Source organism: Podarcis gaigeae, assembly GCF_964106915.1.
Source record: "Podarcis gaigeae genome assembly, chromosome: 12".
In the NCBI taxonomy this organism is placed as follows: domain Eukaryota; kingdom Metazoa; phylum Chordata; class Lepidosauria; order Squamata; family Lacertidae; genus Podarcis; species Podarcis gaigeae.
The window spans coordinates 26,889,821-26,914,825 of record NC_139688.1 but is presented as its reverse complement, the minus strand read 5'-3'; the positions used below and the strand labels follow the sequence as shown (position 1 = coordinate 26,914,825).

The window sequence follows — 25,005 nt, the reverse complement described above, 5'->3', positions numbered from 1 at the left end:
TTTATTTTACTGTCTACACATGCACTGTAAGACACACACACAGTATATAGCATACCAAGTATATAGCATGTTAAATATTCTCCAAATTCCTTTTTATGCAGGACAATTACTTTCTTTTTTCTTCTATGGCTCCCAAAATATGAAGAGCAATACATATCGTGCTGCTATGTGTCAATCATCTTGGCAGTGTTATGCATGAATATACCTTAGGGAGATTTCAGGAAGGAAAACACACATTCTAAACAAAGGGGGCGAGAGTAACTCTTGATACAATAAAACAAGCAGGTATATTAGTAAAACCTCCATTAATGCATTAATTTGAATTGCAGGATACATTGAAAAACTGTTGCTCAGAAAGATTATACTCCACATGTATTTACACAGGCATATTAAAATACTTCTTTTTATTTAAATGAAAATGATGTATAATAAATGTTAATGAATTACTCGCTTGTTCTGAACACTCATTGCTTTTGGGTAATTTCCCCTCATTGCTTTTGGGTAATTTCAAGCATAATTACTTATGCCTATAAAAATATAAATATTTATAAGATGGCAAATACCCTAAGGCTTTCACTCTGGTTGTTAATTTCCAAATTGGTCATTAACTTATCCATTTTTCAAGAACAGATATTACTTAGGCAACGTAGTTAAAGGATAATGTTCATGACAGAGAAACATGTGGGACTTTAGAATTTTGATAACATTCACCAAATAAAAAAGCTTTTTATGTAAAATTTCACAACTTCATTGCAATTTCCCTATTATCCTAGAAATAGAAAAAGTTTTATGAATAAATATTGACATGAACTATCTAGCCAATTCTTAGCTGCAACACAGATATATATAGATCAATGTTAGGAAGCAATATATCTATATCTATGTCTTTATATCTATCTCAATAGATATAGATATATGGATATGCATTAGGAAGTAAGGTTCTAACAGCCCTCAAGAGTTTCACAGCGATACCATTCCTAAGTCAAGGGGAAAGCTGAAATTCCCTCAAATGGATTCTGTGCTGGTTGAAATGCTTTTCTTGACCAAGAACTTGAAAGTCTTACCTTTCAAAAAATAAATAAATTAAAAATTCCAAAACTGAGCTCTTTAATTGTAGCCACTCATGAATGCACCTTCTACCTTCCAACACGGAACTAGCATTTGGAACACTTCTACAAAGATGTCTTAATCTTTTCTTATGATGTAATTGTGCTTTTGGTTTTGAAAGGAAATGCCCAAAGAATGATTCAAAAAAACTAGTAAAAATATTATCTACATATACACACACTGGCCTAGTTTAGAGGTAACAGGAAACCACAGTCTCACCTCTTTTAATCTTAGGACAGAAGGGTATTAGAAGCTTTTCCCAACTGCAGACCATGAAGAGAACTGATTAAGAATGGAAGCAGATGCTTCTCAGGTGTGTGAAAGGTGTGATTATTCACATAGCAGGAAACATGCTTTCCCATTACGTCTCAACTAGGCCCAGATATTTCATTATTATACACCTACAGTGACACAACCTAAATGGTAATAATTGGAGTATGTGTGTATTGTACAGCCCAGCAATTTATTTATTATCCCTTTTTTGTTTGTTTTTACAGTGTATCATGGTATTATAATGCATAGTATAACAAAGCATCAACCAAACTCCAATCTGTCCCATAACAATTTATGTTATGGTTTTGAGGTTATTAAAAATGAACACCAAGAAAACTAGCACAATTTTTTTAAGCTACAGTATTTTTAAATGCTTATTATTATTATATATATTAGATTGATATACAAAGAGCAAACAACTCAGAATCGTTTTAGTTATTACAGCAGACATGTGATGAAAGGCAGTTATGTCAGAAGGAAATTTCACCTGCAATTATTTTTCTGCAAGTATACCCTAGAGGAATCCATTACTTTCAGATGGAAAACGAGAAATAAAAATGGATTCCTAATTAGAACAGAGGTTTCCCCGAGACACTAAGGGTACTAATAAAGGAAGTTTATGTTTCTGTGTATTCAGCGTTCTTACTACACAAAGCCAAAAGAAAAAAAACCATGTTGTTTATTTTTACACAAAAATAAATAGACATGGTTATACAAATCTTCAAAGTAGCCAAACTAGAAGTGAAAATGTGTTGCTTGAATACACTAAAAGTATCAGTATAAATTTCTAGTGCCTCTTCTGAAGGTCTACGAAAAACAACAACTTGAGGCCTTTAACAAGGAGTGCACAATGTTTATTTTGAAAATTTTTTTGTTACCTCCCCTGGGTGGTACAATGACAAACAAGGAATAAAATAAAGTAAAATAGGCAAGATCTTGTGCGTCCACATCAACACTTATTTCTTAGGCAATGCACACTTTTTTTGGTAGAATGTCTTGGTCGTATTGAGAGATGCCAGACAGCTGAAAACTCTTGTGTAAGGATCTGACACTCACAGTGATCCTTCAAGTGCACGTACACATTTTAAAACTTGATTATCCAGTTTAAGATATCCATGTTAACGCTTCCATGTTAGGTTTTGCAGAGGAAGTCATCTTGGTGATCCGGAGCCCAGAAGGGAGCTTTCTTCTGTACTGGCCCTGCAGCTCTGGGGGAAAACTCCCCTTTGAGGTGTGTCACACTGTTTACATTTCATGACAAGCAAAGATGCACATTTTGGTCCAAGCTTTCGGAGAGGAATGTATTGCATCATGATACCCTATTTTTGCTTTTGTGGTGTTATTTATCCTTAATTATATGATCCTGATTGATTTTGTTCTACAATTTTTATTGTTTATTGTGACTGTAGTGTTACTGTTCATCACCCTGGGTCTCTTCAGTGGAAGGCAGAGTATAAATTTCTCAAATAAAATAAATAAATGTAACATTCAGGGATATAAGCTGGAGCAGGATCACAGATTTCTGCAGAATAATGCTGAATGTTCTCACAAGGGTTATATTCCAGTGTTAATGTTTCCACATGCATGAACTCACTTGATTGCCTCCAGAAATCCCACAAGTATTGTGTTGCAGAACCAGAAATTAATCCTGGGGCATTACAACACACACACACACACACACACACACACACACACACTTTCTTTTTATTTAAATTTGAATACATCTATATAATGCAATCAATCTGTTAGGACCACAGCTTTTTCTCATTCTTACAAAACGTACATGGACCCTAACATAGAGAAATAAATCACAATCCTAAATTTAACAATTTGAAGTATATATTCTATGATACAGTGTGTTTATGATTATTTCACTGATGAAAATAATCAAAAAGCAAGGCCGCTGAACAAATATTACCTGGGTGGTCTCTAAGATGATTGACTAACTGGATTCTACTTTACGCTGAAATAATTTGGCTGATTTCCCAGTAGGTAGCCAGATCAAGTTTCCAGCTCATATCCAAATAACAAAAACTAATGTCAGCTGTGCCTGCTAACATCCAGCTTACAAGCAGCAGTAAAAGCAATATTTTTAAAGGGCCAGTTTACTTTCTTCAATCACAAGTCTGCTTGCATTATCACTGTAACATTTCTTACCACAAACAATCCTAATATAATAATGCTTATTTGGAAAGTGGTATCCTACCTTCACATTGTCTGGATGAAGTCCTCCAGGATGTTTGTCCATGTACTGACATAAATCTGTGTGCTTGAGAAGATAAATCCAAGAAAGGAAAGAAGGAGGGATTAATTACTCCTATTGCTACAGAAATATAACAAATTTTCTACTCAAAACCCACTATTTCCACCAGATGCAGCAAATAAGGGGAATACATGCTATGCTAACATGGCCTTCAGGTTCCATCTTGTTATATAGCTAATAATATTGCTTATAAAACTCTAAAATGCAGCTCATTTTCTAGCTGGAAACCACAGGAGGGGAGAGCGGTCTTGTGCTCAGGTTCTGCTTGAGGGTTTCCCACAGGCATCCAGGTGGCCACTGTGTGAACAGGATACTTGACTAGATAGGCTAGATAGGTCTGCTCCAGTGTTGAAAGTTAATTACAGTTACAGCAGACTAGAAGCATCCAAAATGGTTCAAGGCCCACATGGGGCAAAAGATCCTGCAATGCAGGGGGACGGACAAGATGATCCTTGTGGTCCCTTCCAACTCTACCATTATATTATTCTATGTACATACTCATCACTATCTTGTTGTAATATTATTTTTTCATTCACTGCAGTCTCTATTAAAACAATGTTGTAGTTATAAAAACCTCTATTTCCTTATTTACATTTCTAAATGCACTGCAGTGAAATGTGTGTTCAAACCACATATTTCTCTGTAGTCTTGTATGTCACACATTCCTGTCTGCAGTAGAAATTGTTCATACATTAAAACCATAAAAGGAAAGATATGCCTATAGTAGTTGGAATGCAGAATGAAATTTGCAAACCTACATTCTACTAGAAAAATATATGTGCTATTAAAGCCAGCATAAGAAGCTCTACTTAATGTTAAATATAAATGAAGTTGCTTCCAAAGAGAAATTATTTAACAACTGCCATTCTAGAGAAACCTATGTCGTTCATAGAGATTCTGTGTAAGAAATTATTTAACAACTGCCATTCTAGAGAAACCTATGTCGTTCATAGAGATTCTGTGTAAGTTAGGCAATAGTGCCTAAACACTGAAAGGAAGTTTAGTACCTTCATCTGCTCGTTCAATAAAAACCAAGTTAATTATTCTACATCTATCACCATGCTGCCCGACATGTTTGGGTTTCAGTTTCATTGGTAAAAAGAATGTTTTGTTTCCTTTACAAAGCCGCCCAATACATTTTCCTGGTTCGTATCATTACTTGCTGATATTACTGACTAGAGGCTCCTTCCCTGTTTGCCTGCTCACCCTCCTCTTTGCCAACTGCCCTTCCCCTACACTTTTATATCTCACTCACACCCTCACCTATCACCCACAGCTTATCTTTATCAGCTTGCTTCATAACCCATACTTCCCAGAATACCAAGGAGCCACTTGGGCTCTACAATGCTAGAGAGAATGTTTGGGAGTGATTGTGTCAACAGCCCATTTCATCACACCATTACATAGTGAGACTAGGGCTTCAACAGTTTTCTCTACTGGAAAATGCCCCAGGACATTTAAGAAGCCATTGGGTTCCACCAGTCTCCAAGCGTGGGCAATTCAAACAGGTCCTCCGCCCTTGGGGGGTGTCAATAATTATTGCCACCAATCCAAACTTTACCAGATAATGGTCCAAGTATGACAAGAAAATACATAGCATAATGCAGCATAACTATTGTCTTAAGAGCTCCTTGCCCTTGTAAACTATAGCAAATTAAATGGAGCAGGATTTGTTTTGTTTTGTTTTGTCAATGGAGATGGATGAAGAGGTGATATAGATTCTCTGCTTTTCACAGTAGCCACACGTTCTCCACATTGTATAGTTCCAGCCCCCAAAAGTTCATGGGGATGAAAAGTTTGAAACCCATTTTCTAAAATTCCCTTTAGATGACACTATATCTCTATACTGAAAATGCTTATTTATAATTACTTAATTAATTAATTAATTAATGCATATATCATTGAGTATAGGTTCAACAGTTGCAATAAAAAACAAACATGTCTCTCTTTAGAAAAAGGGGCAGGGGAGAGATATTTGGATAAATAGATAGCTAGATTTCATTACTTCAGGGACAAATCTCACAAAAGGAGCTCATACCCAGCCTCCTCCTTAGTAATCATTCACTATTAATTAGCCACTTATATTTTCAATGAAATATTCTTCACTCCTCCTCTCTTTCGCAGCAATGATAAATCTACATGTGACTTAGCTGTCCCATAGTTGTACCTAATTGGTTTCAGCTGTCATTTCTGAAACTGAAATGCATGGACAGCCTGGGGCCTGTGAATGAACAGGAAGCATTTCCAACCACATTCCCATCATGTCAAACCAGCAATGTGAAAGAGCTCTTCCATTAAAACAAAAACTGTACTATTTAGCTTCTGGCAATGACATCATGCAGCAGACAGAATGTATTGTTTCACTGAGGCAGCAAGACTGTTGCAAGCCATTCTTTTCTGCTAAAGAGATTGCACACATTAGTTACGCTCCGGAGGTTCTTCTGACAAGAATAGTTTCCCTATTGTCACTAAGAAATTCTTAAGCAGACAATACAATGCAAAGAACAATAAAAGATATAGCTGAAGTAACATGTTTGCAACAATTGCATGCAACCATACTCTACAAAGAAGTTACTCTAAGTAGAAATATAACAAGACAGAATCCCACATTTTTAGGATTATTTGTAGTCATTCTCATTTATGAAATAAATTGCAATTAAAGTAATAATTAAAATTAACATAAAATATTAAAGTAACCAATTATGGTGTTTTAAATTAACCAGTAACATTTTAGCATCATCCTTGCATGGATTGAAATCAATCTTGGCTCAGCCCTGATGTGAAATGGCTTCATCATAGTATTAAAATGATCACTCAGTAAATACTTAGATTTTAGATTTTATTCACTAGAAATAAGCATCCATATTATTGTATTTATACAATTAGTTCATTCTTGTAATGCTAAATTATAATTTAGCATCATGTATAAACCTGTCCAAAGTTCACAAGTATGTCAGTGCGAAAGTCCCTTGCATTCTTTGTTCTACTAAATAGGTTAATTCCAGAGTTGTTTTTTAAAGCCTTCCATTGTTACCCTTAAAATTGTCATTCATAACCATCATTTTCTTGCTTTTTAAAGATTGTTTTCTTGTTATTCTGTTTTATCTATTACTTTTACGTACTTGGAAATGTACACATTTGACTGACACAATAGTTATAGAAACTTATAGTAAATTTGTTTAACAAGTCAAGTCTTTCTGAATTCAAGGGTGCTTATTCTCCTCAAAATGTGCATGTGATTGAAGTCAATATTCATGCATTTTGGTACTGACCTTTCCACTCTTTTACAAGAATATCAGTGTTATCTACTTGTACCATTTATATGAACGCAAAATATGAAACATTTTAAAGCTTTTAAAATAATTCTAGCTAATGAAGTTTGCCTTTAAATTACAGAAGCAAGGAACACAGAATGCCAAGTTATTTGTTATAGTTGCATTTCACCTTTCTTTCATCACCTTAGCTCAAGACAGTTTCCCATTCAGGCACAGACCATAGCCAGTGCTGCTTTTTTAGAGTCATGCACAATAAGACCCTAAGAAATTTAGCAATTTGTGAATGTGGAGCACTACCGAGAAGACAGCAGGTTGTCCTCAGAAACGGTTACAGCAAGGTTTAGAGGACTGAATGTCAACACTGCTCTTTGAACATTCTTTCTTTGGGGATGTAACCTCTATCCTAGGAAGCTTTGGTTGGCCCTATCAGCTTCCTTGCTGCCCTTAATCATGACCAACCACACAATTCTCTGAAAATGAAGGATAATTCCTAGAATTTTTGCTATCCCTCCATACAGAAGATGAACAGAAATGTTATTTTAACTCAGGAAGCCAAGAGTAATGGGTGGGAAAGGGGAGATAAAATGTTTTATCTCTGATGTTCTCTAGTCTGTATTTTATAATGGAATGGGTTAGACAGCCAGAGAGAGAATGAAAGACCTTGGCCTGTAAAGTTTCCCATAATGATGACAGATTTCTGTCTCAAATTTTCATGTTTCAGGGGCACAAGGATATCCCCTTTCCCAGCAAATAGCCCCAAAACAGAATTAAGTTCAAGAAGAGACAATCATTCTCTTATCTGAATCTTTGCCATTACATGGACAATAAGAGAATGGCATTCTCATCCATCAAAAAATGACACTGATAAATGAATGAACATTGTGCCATCTGTTTGCATTATGATACTTCTACCCAGATCCTTTTAACTATATATAGCCAAAATATCACATAAAACATTTGCACATAGAATTGCAGCAGCATCCACTGTGGGGCAAGTCCATCTTGCTATGTTGCCTGTTAGCTTCAGTCCCACTAGAATAGGATATTAAATCAAGTGACAGAGCCATTAAGGGCATGTCTGACTTCGTGCTGACCAAAATGCCTGAACTATTCCATGCAGAAAAGTGACACCAAAGTTTGCCATTCCATTCCTTCCATATCCCCCACTTCATATATTTCTATGATTCCATGCAGAGGTTGGATGGCCATCTGTTATGGATGCTTTACTTGAGATTTCTGCATTGCAGGAGGTTGAACTAGATGACCCTCTAGAATTCTATGAATCTTATACATATATAGTACAACTATGCCACAACTGCTGCAAAAATTATTCTTTGTATAACTGCATTGGCTCATATTGCTGAAAGTCCCTGGGTTGATTCCAAAACTAACACACTAACTCCATCCTCAGATTGTCCTATAGTAACACTGCACATAGAACTAGTCTACTTATCTCATTTAGAATGAGACTCCTGTTTCTCTTTCAGGTCCTTCCTCTTTCAAGCCTATGGAAAATGCTTGCCTCCTGGTAACAGCTTTTTAACAAACTAGTTTTTCAAGCCGAAAGTGCCAGATCGCTTCTTCATTCTTATCATCTAAAATGGGAGGGTGGGGAATTCCATATTTATCATCTTACTTTGATGCCTTTCTACCTCGCCCGTGGGTCGATGTTGAAGCTCAAAATATCACTACATCATCCCTGGTTACATTGCCTTATGCTACCAATTTTGAAAAACTTGTTAAATCTTTTTACAAGGTATACTTCTGAGGTATTAAAAAGGTGATATAAAAAAACTCGTTTCTGTACTGTCCCCACTAAGCCCACTACCTTATTTTTCTCAATTGTCCCACTTACATATTAGCCAGTTCTGCTGCAATGGACAGCCCTAGGCCTAATCCCTGAAGGCGTACCTAGATTTCCTTGAACCCTTGGAAAGGAGATGTATCAGCACCTCCAAAGCCAGGAGACACCAGAAACTTGCTTTTTGTTGCCTTTCACACTCTGCCAGTGACTTCCATCACGGCCATTGGAAGCCCTCATCCTCTTTCTCTTCTGTCAATCCGTCTGCCTGCCTGCCTTCATTCCTCCCTCCGCTCGCTGCTTTCCCTTCGGCCTTCTTCCTCCCCTTCCATCCTTTTTCCTCCCCTTGCAACTTTTACCCACTCTCTCAGTCTTTCTTCCCTCAAAGCCCAGCTGGTGGGTGGTGAACTCACACTTCTAATAGTGCTGCTGGCAGACTGGGGAGGGGCCCCTGCAGGCTGCTGTCATGGCCCACGCCAGCAACTGGATTTGTCTGCTGAGGAACCCAGAGGAGCCGGCGTGCCTCAACCTCCACTGTGTGGAGGAGTGGTCTGGGGCATGTGCAAATGGGCTAATAGCCACTCAGGGTCAGAGTGGAGAGGTGTGATATTTGCACACACACACACACCCTCCTCTGGACATGCACCTCGTTTGGACACGCTCTAATCAGCCAAGACGGGCACGGGTCGAGAGGACAGATGGTGGGCTTTCCAGCTCGGAGGAGTCTGTCCACATCAGCTGGGGATATCCAGTCAAAGTGGTCCAATACTGGACCCGAGGACAGTCGAGGGGCCTCCAGTTCCTTTATTGTATCCAAATTGGCAGGGAGGTCATGACGGAGCAACAGGACCTTCTCCGCAAAAAAGCTCGCAAATGCCTCACAGCTGTGTGTCAAATTGTTATTTAAATTTGGCTGTCCTTCAAGGGACGTTAAAGACCTAATTATACTAAATAACTGCGCCGGGCGAGAGCTAGCGGAGGCAATGGAGGCCGAGAAGTAGGACTTCTTAGCAGCCTTCACTGCCATCTCGTAGGTTTTCATAAAAACCCTATAAGATGTTATTGAGGCTCCGTCACGGGCACCCCGCCATACTCACTCTAGCCGTCTGAGGTCCCGCTTCATTTTCTGAAGCTCCTCGGTAAACCAGGGAGCCCGGTTTCTGCGGGGTCGCAGAGGGTGCCTAGGTGCGATCTCATTGATGGCTGCTAGGAGCTGGATATTCCAGCCCTCAAAAAGCTCAGTCAATGAGTCGCCAGGGAGAGCAAGGTCCCGCAAGGCCTGATGGCATCTATCAGGGTCCATCAGCCTCTGCGGGCGAGCCCAAATTGGCTCGCCATCTAAGCAGGGTGGGGGTGGAAAATCAATCCTGGCTTTCAGAGCGTAGTGATCAGACCATGGCACCTTCATCGAAGGAGACATGATCACATCTATACCGACGCCAAAGATCAAATCCAGCGTGTGACCTGCTTGATGTGTGGGGCCCGAAACAAACTGGGAGAGCCCTAGTGTCGCCATGGAAGACACCAGGTCCAGAGCCTGTGAGGAGGGAGTGGCATCAGCATGGATGTTGAAGTCCCCCAATACCAATAGGTTAGGGAACTCCAAGGCCCGGCCGGCCACCGCCTCCAGCAGGCCTGACAGGGTGGCTGCTGGTGCGCTAGGTGGCCGGTACACCAGCCAGACAGCCAAGCTCACCTCGGAGCCCCACACTAGGCCAACACATTCAATGCCGGGGATCGACGGCAATGGTAGAGCCCTGAAAGAACAATCTTCCCGGATTAATAATGCCACCCCTCCCCCCTGGCCCACAGTCCGCGACTGGTGGAGGACAGAGAAACCTGGGGGCACCATCTCTCGTAAGGTAACAGTTTCCCCTTCGTGCACCCAGGTCTCCGTCACACAAGCCAGGTCAACCCCCTGCGAGGGGAAGAAATCTCGCAGGGTGGCGGTTTTGTTGCCTATAGACCTGGCATTGCACAACACCAGTGACGGAGGTGAGTAATCCTTGCTCACCCTACCTTCGTCCCTCAGGATGGGGCGCAGATTGGAAGGGGTACGAGCATATCCGTATCTCGATTCCCTTCGATCCCCTTCGCCTAACAGATAATTTGACTTGATTATTTCAAATTTTCCAAGTTTATTATTAAATCCATGAAATCTCTAATATAGGATTTCAACTGGACCACAAAAGGAGCCAAAAAGAAACTTCCATTCTTAGAAAGCGGTTATAAAATTGAATTGCATCCTGAAACTACAGGTCTCCTGTGCAGCAGGTATTAAGAAGTATATAGAACGGTGCAGTGTAGGGGGTCCTTGTTCTACAGAGAATCGTGTTCTCTCTGAATTAAATAACCTGAGGCAAAACCTTCTTCCAACAGAAATCTAATTTCTCATTGTATATAGTGAATAGGATTCTTATCATGTGAACTGTAATATTTGTATCCTTATCGCTTCTTTTTCATAATCCAAAATGCCAGCACGATGGCCCAACTTTGTCTGCCGGTTTAGTGGCAATTGTATTATTTGCCAAATTATCTAAGGACTGCCTCTTCAAATGATTCAAAGCAACACACTGTTTTGTGTGTCTTCTAAGAACTAATCCTAAGACATAGCTGTTTGAAAGCAGGATGGGTTGAAAGATAAATCTGGTTTCAGTTGTTGGTATAGTACAATGAAAGAGGAGATGGTACCACAAAATACTGAACTTCTATATATCTAACTAAGTAACCCATCTTCGTAACTTGTATATACAAGTATTTATTACATTTTCAAAATATTAATCCATGAGAACTTAATTTTTTTTAAACATTCATACTTTTATTTGACAGGTGTATTTTTTCTAAACTTGTTTTTGGAATGCTTCATGGTGTTAACGTATTGTTTTATGAAGCGTTTATATCATATTCATTTTGTAATTATATATATTTTTAAATTGTAGCTTTCCCTGATAAAGGACCAGAGTGGTCCAAAATGCTTTGTATAATAAATAATTTCCTTTATTTCTACTCCATCCTTTTTTATTGTTTTCCTAGTATTTGTGGCCTTTCTTACAAGGCTAGTTTACAAAAACTATAATTTGTCTTCCCCAGGTCCAACAGCAAACTGTGATTTGTCATAAAATCAGAATTCAGTGACAGCACAAGAGAATGGGGGATGGGTAACATGTAAACCCAAAAGTAACTCATAATGCCAACATGCAAACTAGCCCATTGTCTTCAGTGAAATTTAAGTAGATCATTTTTGTTCAGGATCCTGGCTAAAACATTTTAAGTAATATAATTCAAAAAAGTTTTACAGAGGATGGGGAGAGATAGTCAGGGTTTTTTGTTTGTTTCCTCGCATAAGTTATATCAGCATGTAGGGAAATTTTACATTTCTTTTTTATTTGTCACTACAGTTTTCCAGTTAAAGGATAGTTCAGGGAGGCCAAAAATCAGGGAAGAGAAATCAGTAAGGGAGAAAAAGAGGCATCAATTTTCCCTGGTATAGCTCAGCTTGTCTCCCTTTGATTACAGGCAGAAAGGCCATATGCAAAGGGATGTTGTAGTCATGAACATGTCTTTGCTACAGAAAATGCTTTTTTGAATGCTCCTGTCTCAGAGAAATGTTGCCTCTTCATCCTTCTGCCTACCCAGGGCTTCCAGTGTATGTACTTTTCTAGAGAAAATGAAGGCTCACTGTTCTACCAGCAAAACATGAGCAAAGGATGGAAGCCAGCAAGAGGCATTTGCATTGCACCACTGGATAATTCTGCAATTATTATTACTTTTTGGCTGTCCAATAGATATACAGTGACATAAGGCAAGACATTTTACTCATTTAAAAGTTATGCAAATTGTGTTTACTGTTACATAAGATTAAAAGCTATGACTTGTCATTGGTTACTCAGTTTGAAATTAAATAACAGTAAAATTCCCATTTATTTATACATTAGGCAAAAGCATTTAGCTATGTCAATGTCTCCAGTGTCATTCTTGCAACTGTTCTGCACCAGTTGTTTTACAGAGAAATAACCGTATTATTAAAATGTATCATTTATATGTAAATAGGCAAGGTAAATGGACTTTTCATAACATACTATCTAAAAACCAACCCTATTTGAGATTCATTTGCTTCTTATAATATCCTGAACTCAATTTGTAGAAATTTGGGGTTAATTGTGACTGTACATTCTACAATACACCAGTTAAATGCTGAAGTGGTTCTACACAAATACCATATGTTTGTCTTAGGAAAACGCAGAATGATTAATTAGGAGTTCAGATCCAAGACTTCACAAAGCAATTTCCCACACAAAATTAGATCATTACATTGTGCAAATGGAAGTTTTAATTAATAGCTGAAATGCAAGTTAGAGACTATATGCTATGAAGTATAAATTACATTCCTCAGACTTTTTCTGACACTGCTTATTAAAATACAAACTGACAGGTGAAATAAAAGTCACTTGGGGAGAATTTAATCCTGTATACTGCTTCCCTCCCATCCCCTTTTAAGTCTTACAATAGCCATGAGCCCAATAAGCTCAAATAAAAATGGTCTATAATCATTTGGTAAGCTACCACTTATCAAAAATTACAGTACTGAAGAATCAGTAACATTACAATAATGTCTGCTACTGTCAATACTTCTGTAACAGTTTACTTAAAATATTTACATCCTGCCTTTTGGCTTCTCATGGGCCCTAACACAATTCATAACATACACCGAAGCGATATTCATGTATACAATGTTTGCAAACAATCAAAAGCAATAGCTAGTATCATTTTCAAGACAAGCCTGGCAAATCTGGAACTATACTTGATGATCTTAGTAAGTCTGAACTTGTACTTTGTTATTTTAAGTCATATGCAACTACTCATTTTATGTGCCAATTTTATAGTTTTGTTTTTCATCTTTGAATTTTTGTCTGTTATAATATTTCTGTCTGTTTTATCCAACTGAACTGAAAATTAGATCTTAAAAAGTTCTGGTCCACATCCTAGCCAACCAAACTTAATGATGGACTGGGAGCAAGATTTAGACAGGCTCACAGGTTTCCACACTCAACGCACTAGATTATATTCTAGTCTCTCTCAATGGGCAGCAAGGGACTATTATTTAAATAATCTGGGTATTTTTTAACTAAATGGCACCCATTTTGCTTTTTGAGGCCCTGGTTTAGATCACAGTACATAAAAATGTTAACTTACCACAAACTCAAATACCAGTGTCAATGTCTCCTTTGTGTGAATAATATCATGAAGCAGCACAATATTAGAATGTTTTAGGCCCTTCAAAAGAGAAGCTGAAAGAAAAAAGGCACAATTAAAAGAAAATATAGTTAACCAATAAAGTCACCCAAAAATGACTTCAATACTAGTAATATTTTGTAGGTGCTCTGAATGGTGCATAATCTGTCTCCACATACAACCTATACTTATTTCACCCGAACCCACACAGAATTGTAGAGTTCACTGCATTTCACCTTCCTCCCTACCCCATGAGTAAAGTATAAAAAAGGGGAAATGTTCTTTCTAGCTTTTTTCTCCTGTGTGAATAATTTTTTCAAATAACTTAATGTGTATTATTAAAACAAGTTTAACATGTTAATGTAATATTATCTGCCCTGCATACCATCAGTTGATTCAGTTTGCTACATTAACCCTTAAGAATGCAAGTACTGTATTCAGTGTTTTAACACTGGATTCTCCAAATCAGTCACTTCATATAAAAATTATATTAAGTCTGTGGAAAAGTAACAGAAAAACCTTTTCCTATTAAACCTGTAAAAGGTTTTGCAGATATTTTAATTTTCTCTGTAATCTATATTTAATGCTCACATGTAATGCATATTTAATGTGCACATTTAATATTCCTAAGATATGGTATATTTAACCAATGTGACATGACAAGCCATGTGTCACTACAGAAGCCAAAATGCCAGTGGTAACTTGTCAACTCACACAGACATCAGAAAACGAACAACATCCCTCATAATATAAATGTATATCCAAAGACAATAATGTGCAACTGTACAGTCATATTCAAGTAATACTTTTCTGGTTTTTGTTCTTTTATATACTTTGTCCCCTAGCCCAAGATAGAAACAACAGCTATATAAAGGGGAAGGGGAAGGGGGGAAATGCTTTTGCTGCTTTCATATGCCAGTCAGTGCAGCAGATATTGAGCTAGCTGGGCCAATGGTCTAAGGCAGCTTCCTATGTTCCTATATATTATTTCCACAAGGTCTCACACTGAGGGATGGATTAATAATATAGTTTGAAGTGAGAGGTGTGTGTGTGTGTGTGTGTGTGTGTGTGTGTTTATGAAACACACACACACCAGCACAACCAGATGTTTTCATCTGCCTCTGATACAACAAAACATATCTTTCCCTTATCAATCTCTACAGCCACAGCAGGAGCTGTAACTCTCCAGCAGTTTGACTTCACCCCCAAAGGCACAGTCTTCCATTATCTGCTGATACAGACGGATGCCAACCATACATATACATGAAAGAATGCACTCATGCACACACGCACACCCCACTTCAAACTGTATGTCTAATGATGTACAATAAAATCAATCCAGTAAATGTTCAATAGAAAGCAGGCAACAGGCTTAACATAACTGCATGCTTTCCTATTTATGAGTTTTCTATTCTTCACTGTTAAAGTATCACCTCAAGCCTTTACCTCTTCTTGGTGATCGTTATTTTCTCTCTAAAACCTCAAACAGGTCATTAAAACTTAAACATACGGAGCACACCACACTCTGATGCCTGTCTACTGGCTTTCTTTCCCCTGATCTTTTATTATCTGTCCTCATCACTTTAGGTATCTATATTAGTTACTGGAAGCCCTCCACCATATAAACTCAGTGCTAGCCACACACAAAAGATTACAACTATAAAAAGAACCCAACATCAATACAAATGCAAATGAAGCATTTATATAGTGCTTCAAATTATTCTAAGCATATTATTGTGAAATCTGTATTCCATATAGTCAAGCAAGTCAGTATTATTATATCCACATTGCGGTTGGGGATGGGGTGAAGCTATGAGACAGAGGCTTGCCAAGGGCTACCTAGTTGAGTCCATCATGGACAGGACATTTCAGTCAGGGACATATCAGTTCTTAGGCTAAGGGAATTCTCATATTAGAGGTCTTTCTTGTTGGAATTGTCTGCATTTGTAACTTAAATGTTTCACCTTTAAGAAATTCCCATCCAACTCGGACTCCTTTTTCTTTGAGTATTTCTAACCATGGAATCTCACCCAGTAGCTCCTTAAGCTTTTTGAAATCAACCTTCTTAAAGTCTAGAGCGCATGTCTGACTACACTCAGCTTCCCCTTACATCTTCTATAGCGAACCCCAAGAGAACAGGATCACTTTCTCCTATGGTTACCAGTACTTCCACTTCACCCTTCTGAAGTGACTGTCAGAGTTGGGGGTGGCTGGAACTACTTTGCAGTGATTCTGGTTCTACTTGGGTTATCGTTTCCTGAGGGTGATGCTTGGGGTGTTCACTTCAGCCCCATGGAGACTTCAATGCTGCGTTCCTCAGGGTTTGATTTAATCCTCTATGCTGTTTAATATCTACATAAAGCTCCTGAGTGGGGTCAGAGTTTTGGAGTATGTTGTCAGGAATATGCTGACGACCCACTGCTCTACTTCTTAACTTCACTACATCAAAAACAACAACAAGCCAATGGTATTCTGGTTCAGAAACCAAGTGAAAAACCTCAACACAAATCATTCAAGAGACAAACCCATTAGGTTTTGAAGCTATAAATGAGCTGATTTAGCAAGAGTTTTCTGTCAGAGGTAGCTGCTGCAGCTGACGGGTAGAAGAAGTAGATATTTTCCATCACATAAAAAACAAGAGTGAAATAAACTAGAAAGCACACGCAGTACAGAAACCAACTTAATAGGCACAGCTACGCTATGTAAAATACAATATTACTGGATAAATTATTTTTAACAAAGTTTAAAAACAGCACACACACGTACACCCCATTAGCAAACTTGTTATGTAATGCTAATCTGACATGGCGTTTTTGTTCTTGCAGCAAATGTAAAGATAAACAGATGGCTTCATTTTAATTTAATTCCCAAAGAGTTTTGAGCAAGCATTCTAGCATATGATGCAAGAATCTAACGTTGGGATGAATGCCCTTATTGTTTGTCTAGAATCTAGATGCATGTTTCTATAGGACAATAAGTTGTTGTTTATTTCAATATTGTACAATTTCAGCTATTAGATGTTAGGATAGCTAGAGGAAACAGAGGAATAAAGAAGTTACAGCAAAAGGCAAGAAGTCAATTTCTCCATACTAAGCATCACTCTAAGTGGGAGGTTCACATGTTCTCCCTTGCTCCCCCCTCCCCCCAACACATGTTGCAGTTATAATTGTCAATAATAGCCAAGTCAATATTCACTTGCAAAAGTAATGAAACTATGGAAAGATAGTCTGGCAAAAATCCAAATTTTCCCTTCTACCCCAGCTGTCCTTTTAGAGAAAGCATTTCCCACTTTTGCACTGCACATCTTATCATCAAATCAAAGCTCATACAACTTCAAAAGCTTATCTTCTTCATCTTAATGAATGCAGTTTGACAGTAAGGTCACAGCACATTACACACAGAACTGTAACAAGAATTAGGAGCTTGGTTAGAGGAAACAAATTAGTCTTGCATCAAGTTTGGATTACCCAGGTTCATGCAATCATTCCAAAGACAGTATTACACTAACATATTGGGTGGTATTCAACCAAGCAGACCCACCAAAATTAATGGAACTAATTTATTCTTCTTAATTTCAATTGAGTAAAACTACTCTGAGTAAAACTACACTGAATACCAATTTTCTCTGTGCTTTTGAAGGAATCATTATCACTCAATAAGGATTATGCTATTATAGCTAAGTCTATATTCTGGAGGTTACCTACACTTTAGCAACATTGAATGCCAAATAACATGTGAAGTGTAGAAGGCAAATGGGCTGAATATGCCAAAAGCAAGCCAAAGGCAATTCCTGATCAATGTTTGTTTTGCATCCCTTCCAGTACTACAACATTATTATCATTAACCATATTATTATTTGAGGGGGATTGCCATTCAATTTGGCTGCAGTTATGGGATATATGGGAACAGGACCATTCCATCAATTCTACTGAAAGACCAACTCCTTAGAGCTGCTCCAGTTCCTGAATATTTTCCGTTCCAGATGGTTATTATAAGAAGTACAGTATTTTACTTCAAAAACTGGCAACTAAGTTTTCTATTGTCCTCTTCCTTTCCATCCTGGACAGAGGCTGTCTTGTTGTAAATAATTATATATACATCACTCTCGTGAGTCCTTTTGTTGAAGAGTGGGATAAAAATGCTCTATAAGCGCGAATAATAAACACCATTAATGTGTTGCCCCCTTTAAGAATCAGGCTCTATGTAATAGTTAATTCTGTTCAAAAATTATTTTTAATTATCAATAAAAATTATATATATATATATATTTGTTATTTAATGCTTAATAATTGATTAACGAAATATTGATTGATAGATGTAATATTGTTGTGGAAGGGGAAAGCAGGACTCAGTAGGTGGAGTTAGTTGACATCAGTTCCAAACGTCTGAGTAAGTCTAGGCAAATCCCGCTTCAAAACATTCTAAATCACTGCCTTATATAACTGAATAAAGATTTGAGAATACCTTTAAATGCCTTAAAACCCTCAAAAATAAGCACTTCGAGTGGGGGAGGGGGAAGAAGCCTGTCATGCATCAAGGGGTAGGATGAAAGTTGTGAAAAGATGGATTTGTATTTATTCAATTGGGGTCAAAGTGCAACAAACTTTGGATGCTTCAGCTTTAGTTACACTACCTTAATTGGGGCAAGATGCAAGAGTAAAATAGGTATGTTTAACCCTTAAAAGGAGGATAGACACCTTTCAAAAGCTGGCAGGAAGCTCTGTGTGTGTGTGTGTGTGTGTGTGTGTGTGTGTGTGTACACAGTTGTACCTTGGTTCTCAAACGCCCTGTGACTCAAACGTTTTGGCTCCTGAACACCGCAAACCCGGAAGTGTTCCGGTTTGTGAAGATTTTTTGGAAGCCAAGCATCCAACACAGCTTACGTGTATCCCAATTGAGTGCAGGAAGCTCCTGCAGCCAATCGGAAGTTGTGCCTTGGTTTTCAAACATTTTCGGAACGGACTTCCAGAACAGATTCTGTTCGAGAAATGAGGTATAGGGGGAGGGGGTGGTTTGTCATACTACATGTGACTTCACCTATTTGTTTAACTCTGTTCTTTTCCAATTACATATGAAGCTCAAGAGGTGTGTTTCAGAGCAACAGTGGGTCTGGGTAAGGGAGACTAGACTGTTCAATTTCCCAAAGCACTATGACCAATTCCCATTTTCTCCCACCTAGACTCCAAGATCAGAAATGAGGCTAGCGGAGGCATTAAAAATTCTGTCCTGCCCTTCTGCTTAACCAATGCCTCTAAGGCAGCTCACAAAATTCTTTAATACAAGAGTTCAACAGAATAAAGCAACTACACAACTCAAAATCCATGAAGAAAAAGATAATTAATTTTAAGTTCTGCCAAAGCTTTGATAAATAAAATACAAGCCTAAGAAAAGAGAACACTAAAGATAACAAACTTGGAGAATACACAGAAGACAAAATCTGAAGTTTGAAAAATGAACCAGAAAGCAACCATTTTTTTCTAGGCAATGTTTGTGATTTTTTAAAATACTAAACAACAACATTCTCACACTATGGGTAAGACTCTTAGCAGATGTCCTGGCTCACATCCTTGGACAAAAGACTCAGAATCTCCTTTCAAGAAATCCTGGAAGTTTTTTTGTTTTTGTTTTTACTAATTCAACATGCAATCTCTGCATCAGCTCAAAATACATGTGACACGTTCAAAAGGCAGAATCTAGGATACGTGGATTGGCTTAAGCAAAGACATTGTCCGAATATGTGATATGCCCTTTCTGATTGAGCTTGCAAGCAAGTGCTCCTACAGCAGGGGCTGGGTCTGTTCACACTTGCAATGACAAGTCCTTTGATCTGGTCACCTATGTTGAATGGCTAGCCAGCTCCTTGGCTACCATAGGAACCTCACTCCCTGGACACTTAGTGAGGTGGCAACTGGTTCTAACTGCTTTACTGAGGTAGAGCCCTCATCCAGATCACTGTTTGAACTTTCTTAACCACTGTCCACCTCAAGGTGGCTACATTTTAATGTGATAATAATAATAATAATAATAATAATAATAATAATGTGTTCATCTAGAATAAATTGCACCAATCATGGGGGTGAACAATACATCTGAATAAAAAGGTTAAAACTATAGATGTTTGGATCTAGTTATATAGTGGTGCAAAATTTTAATGGAAAAAGCAAAAAGGCAGTAATTCCAAGCCTAACTATGAAGCCATGCAAGAGCAACACCCACCAGTTTTATGTTTGAACAAAGGTAAATAGCTAAGTTGTATTTAATTTTATGCAACTCCATCTTATTTTAAGCTGTGACTGCCTTTTGAAACAAATAATTGCTATTAAGTAACAGATACAATTTCAACAAACTATTTTCATCTGCATCCCCATCATTTATCCTCATTGTGATTGACATTTGTGTCGCATTGGTGACAGAATATATCTATTGAACACTGTAACAGTATCCAGGAAATGTGTTTAGATTTTTAGCATGTTAATATGTATGAACCTCTTTGACTGGTGATTAATTATTTACGTTCTTAGAAGGGATATTTTGGAAATTTGCAGGTTATGCTTAGTGTGTTTTCTACCCAGAGTTTATAAAATGTGGAATTCAGTTTTGAATTATCTAAGGCTGAGAAAGAAGCATTTTTACAAGAACACAGATAATTGTCATGTACTGCATTTTTTAATTCTGCATTTTGTCTCTGAAGAGATTATGGCAAATAGGTTGGGAAAAGAATCCTAAAAGTATGAGGAAGCTGATTAAAATTTTGATGAAAAAGAAAAAGATAATTTTAGTATCCCTACTCTTCCATGAGATTTGTATCATCATGCTAATGATGGCACTGAAATTCTGAGTGGGCAATTTTTCATTAAGTTTTTCTTATTCTCCACTCAAAGCTTCAGCTTGCAAGTGCTGTTGGGTTTTTTTGTCAGACAACATGAAAAGTTTCTTGAACTATAGCTATTTAGCCTGCAGCAACATTTTGCTGTCTGAACTTTGGCGAGAAAGAGTCAGAAAGCTTGTAAAACAAGTGTGGGAAACAAATACTGATACTTAGCTTTTAGTATACAAAAGCCCTAATGAGGCTGAACTTCTAGGGTTGTAAAACAAAATATATCTACTGAAGCCATTTAAGGCTACATTTTTATATACATTTTTATAAGTGGATATATTTTATATCCACTTACTTGGGAGTATGTCCACATGAACTCAAAGCAATTTACAGCCCATCCTATACAAGAGTATTCACAAGTATGTATGGTTTTTTTTAAAAAAAAGTGGGGGGGGGTGCAAATTAGAATTCCACCAGAAAAAAATGCTGGTCACAATTAAGATAGCATTCAGCTGAAATTGAGCTGAAAAAAATCTTTGGGTTAATCTTTGGGTCAAAAAAGAACACTAAATCAATGTTGACATCCTGAACATTATGTCTGTCCTGGAAGCCACCAAGCAGTAAGTCCTTTTTAATGTATCTTAATTTACAGACATAATCTTACTAGTGGAGCACCCTACTATTCAAAAAATGACTACTACTTCTATTAAGCTATCAAACTGACTATGCAAATCAGACTGAAAATTGAGCCCTAGAAGGAATGTTGCCGATTCCGAACACAACACATAAATCTATTTTTAAGGTACAATATTTGCTTATTGTGCCAAAATGTTCAGCAGCAGAACCAAAGCCTGCCAGATTGGGTGCACAACCCTCATGCATCCAATGAATGTAGAAAGTAGGCTTTAGCTGATAGACGGTAGAGCTTGAAGCCTGCTGATTCAGGCACACATGGTACTTTCAGTCTCAAAGTCAGGACTTCAAAGTGCTCCAAAAAGGCACCAAAAAGGTTCCCCACCCCTACCCTAAAGCAACATTTCAGCTAAATTCCCTCAAGTGTTCCTGTTCTAGAAGGACTTACTTCCCAAGCACAGAGATGTATCTTATAGACATGGTTAGAGACACATGTCCTGAACATGTATGGTAAAACCCTCTAAACACACTTTTTTAATCTTCTAACTAGCAATACACACTACTTCAGAGGTTGCTTCTTGAAAACTTGCACTTCTATATATTTTCCAATACTTTTGTGTGACTTAACATATGAGCTATTATTAATGGACTGCAGCCAAGTTAAATTTATTCTCAGTTAGGGTGCTACTTCACAGCAAGCAGTTCTCTTAACCAACAACGTGAACTCCCACTGGCATTTCTGCACCTCCGCAAATGTATACATACTGTCATGTACACCTGATACCAGTTCTTATATAAGCTAGCAATAAAGAAGCACAGATTTGTTTTATTTCATGTCAACTCCCACACAACAGGGTGCTTTTGGTTTTTAAGTAGCAATCCTCCTCCTACAAGAAACATAACCATATAATTTGAGAAACCCAAGGTTCTCCAGCAACAAGAAGCTGAAAAGATGTATGTTGCAATTACAAAGGAGGAAGAGAAAACCAAGAGCAGTAAATAAAGAAATAAGTGTACCTTCCCTGATGGCTGTAAACGGAGTGCCTTCCTCCTCTTGAAGTCTAATCACCTTTAGCGCCACCAACTTTCCATTTACCCTGGAGTAATGCAAACAAAACATTACACAAACAAAATTAGGTTTAGCACATTTCAATAATAGGTTTTTCTATGTACAGAACATCCTATATCTCTGGTCCAACTTCTGCCATCCATAAAAGCAAGATACTAGCAGCTTTGAAATATTCAACTTATCAAATCTTTATCTCAGGTATTTATCCCAAATTATAGCATTAAAATAAAATGCTTTACACAGAGTAATGAACTGATGACCTTCATTCGCTCCACATTCCGAGCTTTCATTTTTTAAATCTCTAGTCCTCATAAAAAGAAATTTATGAAGCAAAATTTGCAGGTGCCCTTATAAGCAGTTTTTGTTATTTTTTGTGAAATGTGCTGACATGCTTGCTCCCTAGTTGTCAATGTTTCTGTGAGTTGTGATTGATAAGTTCTAAATAATTTTGGGTTACTTCACAACACTGAGTATCTCTGCTATATGATTCACCTTCCCATAGCTTTTTGGATAGAACAATTTTGCTGTAATTTGAGAGAGGCTTCAAGATTCAACTGGTCATGGATAACTTGAGGACTGACCTTTGTTATTATTTATATGACCTATCATTATGAATTAAGAGCTGACCTAATAATTTTGTTATTGGGGGATGTGGGGTGAATAGTTATTCAATCAGGTTTTCAGGTGGTTGAAAACAAACTGATTCAGTTAAAAGGAATATTGGTGTGATTTTGCTTTTCCAGCTGTTTCTACTGATGCAATTCTAAATCCCCTCCTGCCTTGTGAAACATGCAGATGTGGCTATCACAATATTTCCTTACAGCCAATAAAGGACAATTTGAGATGATGAAAATGAACTACACAGCCTATTAAAATCTGCTTGTACATTTGGAATGTAATCTGATCAGTATTTCCCAATAGTTTTTCCATGTTTTTGGATGTTCTTAATTTTTTTAAAAAAGTTTTAGATTCCTTTATTTTCAATTGCTTTGTTTTGTTGCCTTGATTGCCACCCTCGGCTCCTTTGGGAGGGTGGGATAGAAGTTTAATAAGCAGACACCATCCAGACTGGTTTACTTGATGCGTACTTCTTGAGCATTTGATTATTAAATAGCCATTGTTTGTAGGGCCACTATACTGTAGTGGAAAGAATCTGAGAAGAATAACAGTTCTTATAATCTTTTGGACTAATTAATATAATCAAGACAAAAGATGTGTATAGTTGAAATGTTACATCACCCACCCTGATTACTACAATATTTTCCTCTTATGTCTGTTCTTGTCTTCTTACTTCTATCCAGAACTCTGATACAAAAAGCTTTCATCACCCTATTAATTCAGACCAGACAATGCTTTTCCCAAAGGCCCCAATGCTGGCTTCCTATCAAATGAAACACATATTCTTTATCCTTAACTTCCATGGCCTTCCTCCTCTGTTCCCCCACAACCAGTCTCTGTCCCCATATATTCTTGTCTAGGACCTTCACTTCTCCAGCTCCACCAGCTTCAGCTGAGGAAAGGCTTACACTGACTTGCAACCTTTTATTTAAAAAGGAAAGAACCATGCTGTTTCTTTATTGACTTCAGGCTGACAAGAGAAGCCATATGTAAAAAACATGCTGGAGCTGTGCTTCCTCCCTTTATGTTTTATGGGTCTGAAAGGCTTTGGAAAGGCATGTTGCAATTTAGCATGTGGTCTGATTTCAAGCAAGCAGATGAGAACACACACCAAGTAAGGCTGAGGCATGCCCTATGTGCCGATAGTTGGACATGTGCAGACACATTTTTTTACAAAGTTTTCCTTCTTTTTCGGTGAGTGGGCAAACAGCTGCATGAAATGGACCCACATATGTATATACATAACATACATGGGCAGATGCACACCTACCACCTCACTATGATAAAGTAACGTTAACATAAAACTTTTCTAATAATTGACTTTTCTCTTGAAAATTTACTTTGTGTATAACCTCTTAGTTATGAAAAATAATGGGCTGCAGCCAGAAACCAATACTACAACACAACTGGAACTGAAAGTGTTATATAAATGGTTCAAAAAAACTAAAAGCATTTTCTTCCAAAACATAACTGTAGGTCACAGGCCTGCCAATATTGCTCTTTTGGCATTACTGCACTTAGTAATATCCTACACTTAGCACAACAATAATGGGAAATGGGAAGAGGCTTGTATCGAATACTCTTCTTCATTCTCTCTACATACTAAAAACACTAGATTTAAAGTTCAATCTAAAAAACAATTCAAAATGGTTACCTACTACTCCTACCTCACAATATATTTTATTTTAAAATAGTGGAATTGTTTATGAAGCAGCTGGTCTGCATCACAAGTATGTAAATGTACATGATAAAAATGTACTTACTTGCTTTTCCCTTTATATACTGTGGCATATGAGCCTTCTCCCAGTTTTTCCAGTTTTTCATAAGAGTCTGCTTTTCCAAACTTGGGACTTGTTGGCTAAGTAAGAAAAGAAACGGAGAGATAAATTTTTCAGCACTCACACACTACCATTAACT

The 25,005-nt window shown here is 37.6% G+C and overlaps 1 protein-coding gene across 6 annotated transcripts in view; it reads right to left on the bottom strand.

Moving 5' to 3' along the window:
- CDK14 (cyclin dependent kinase 14) overlaps positions 1-25,005 on the bottom strand; it is a 229,515-nt gene that overhangs the window by 121,482 nt on the left and 83,028 nt on the right. For all 6 annotated transcript variants that reach the window (XR_014556593.1, XM_083705044.1, XM_083705046.1 and 3 more), the window contains 4 exons: positions 24,852-24,946; positions 22,419-22,498; positions 13,913-14,007; positions 3,587-3,649 (listed from right to left, as the gene is read on the bottom strand). Coding sequence is in view for 5 of the 6 variants with exons in the window: in XM_083705044.1 (XP_083561170.1) it covers positions 3,587-3,649; positions 13,913-14,007; positions 22,419-22,498; positions 24,852-24,946 (333 nt within the window). In the remaining variant the exon portion in view is untranslated. The remainder of the gene's footprint in view (positions 1-3,586; positions 3,650-13,912; positions 14,008-22,418; positions 22,499-24,851; positions 24,947-25,005) is intronic.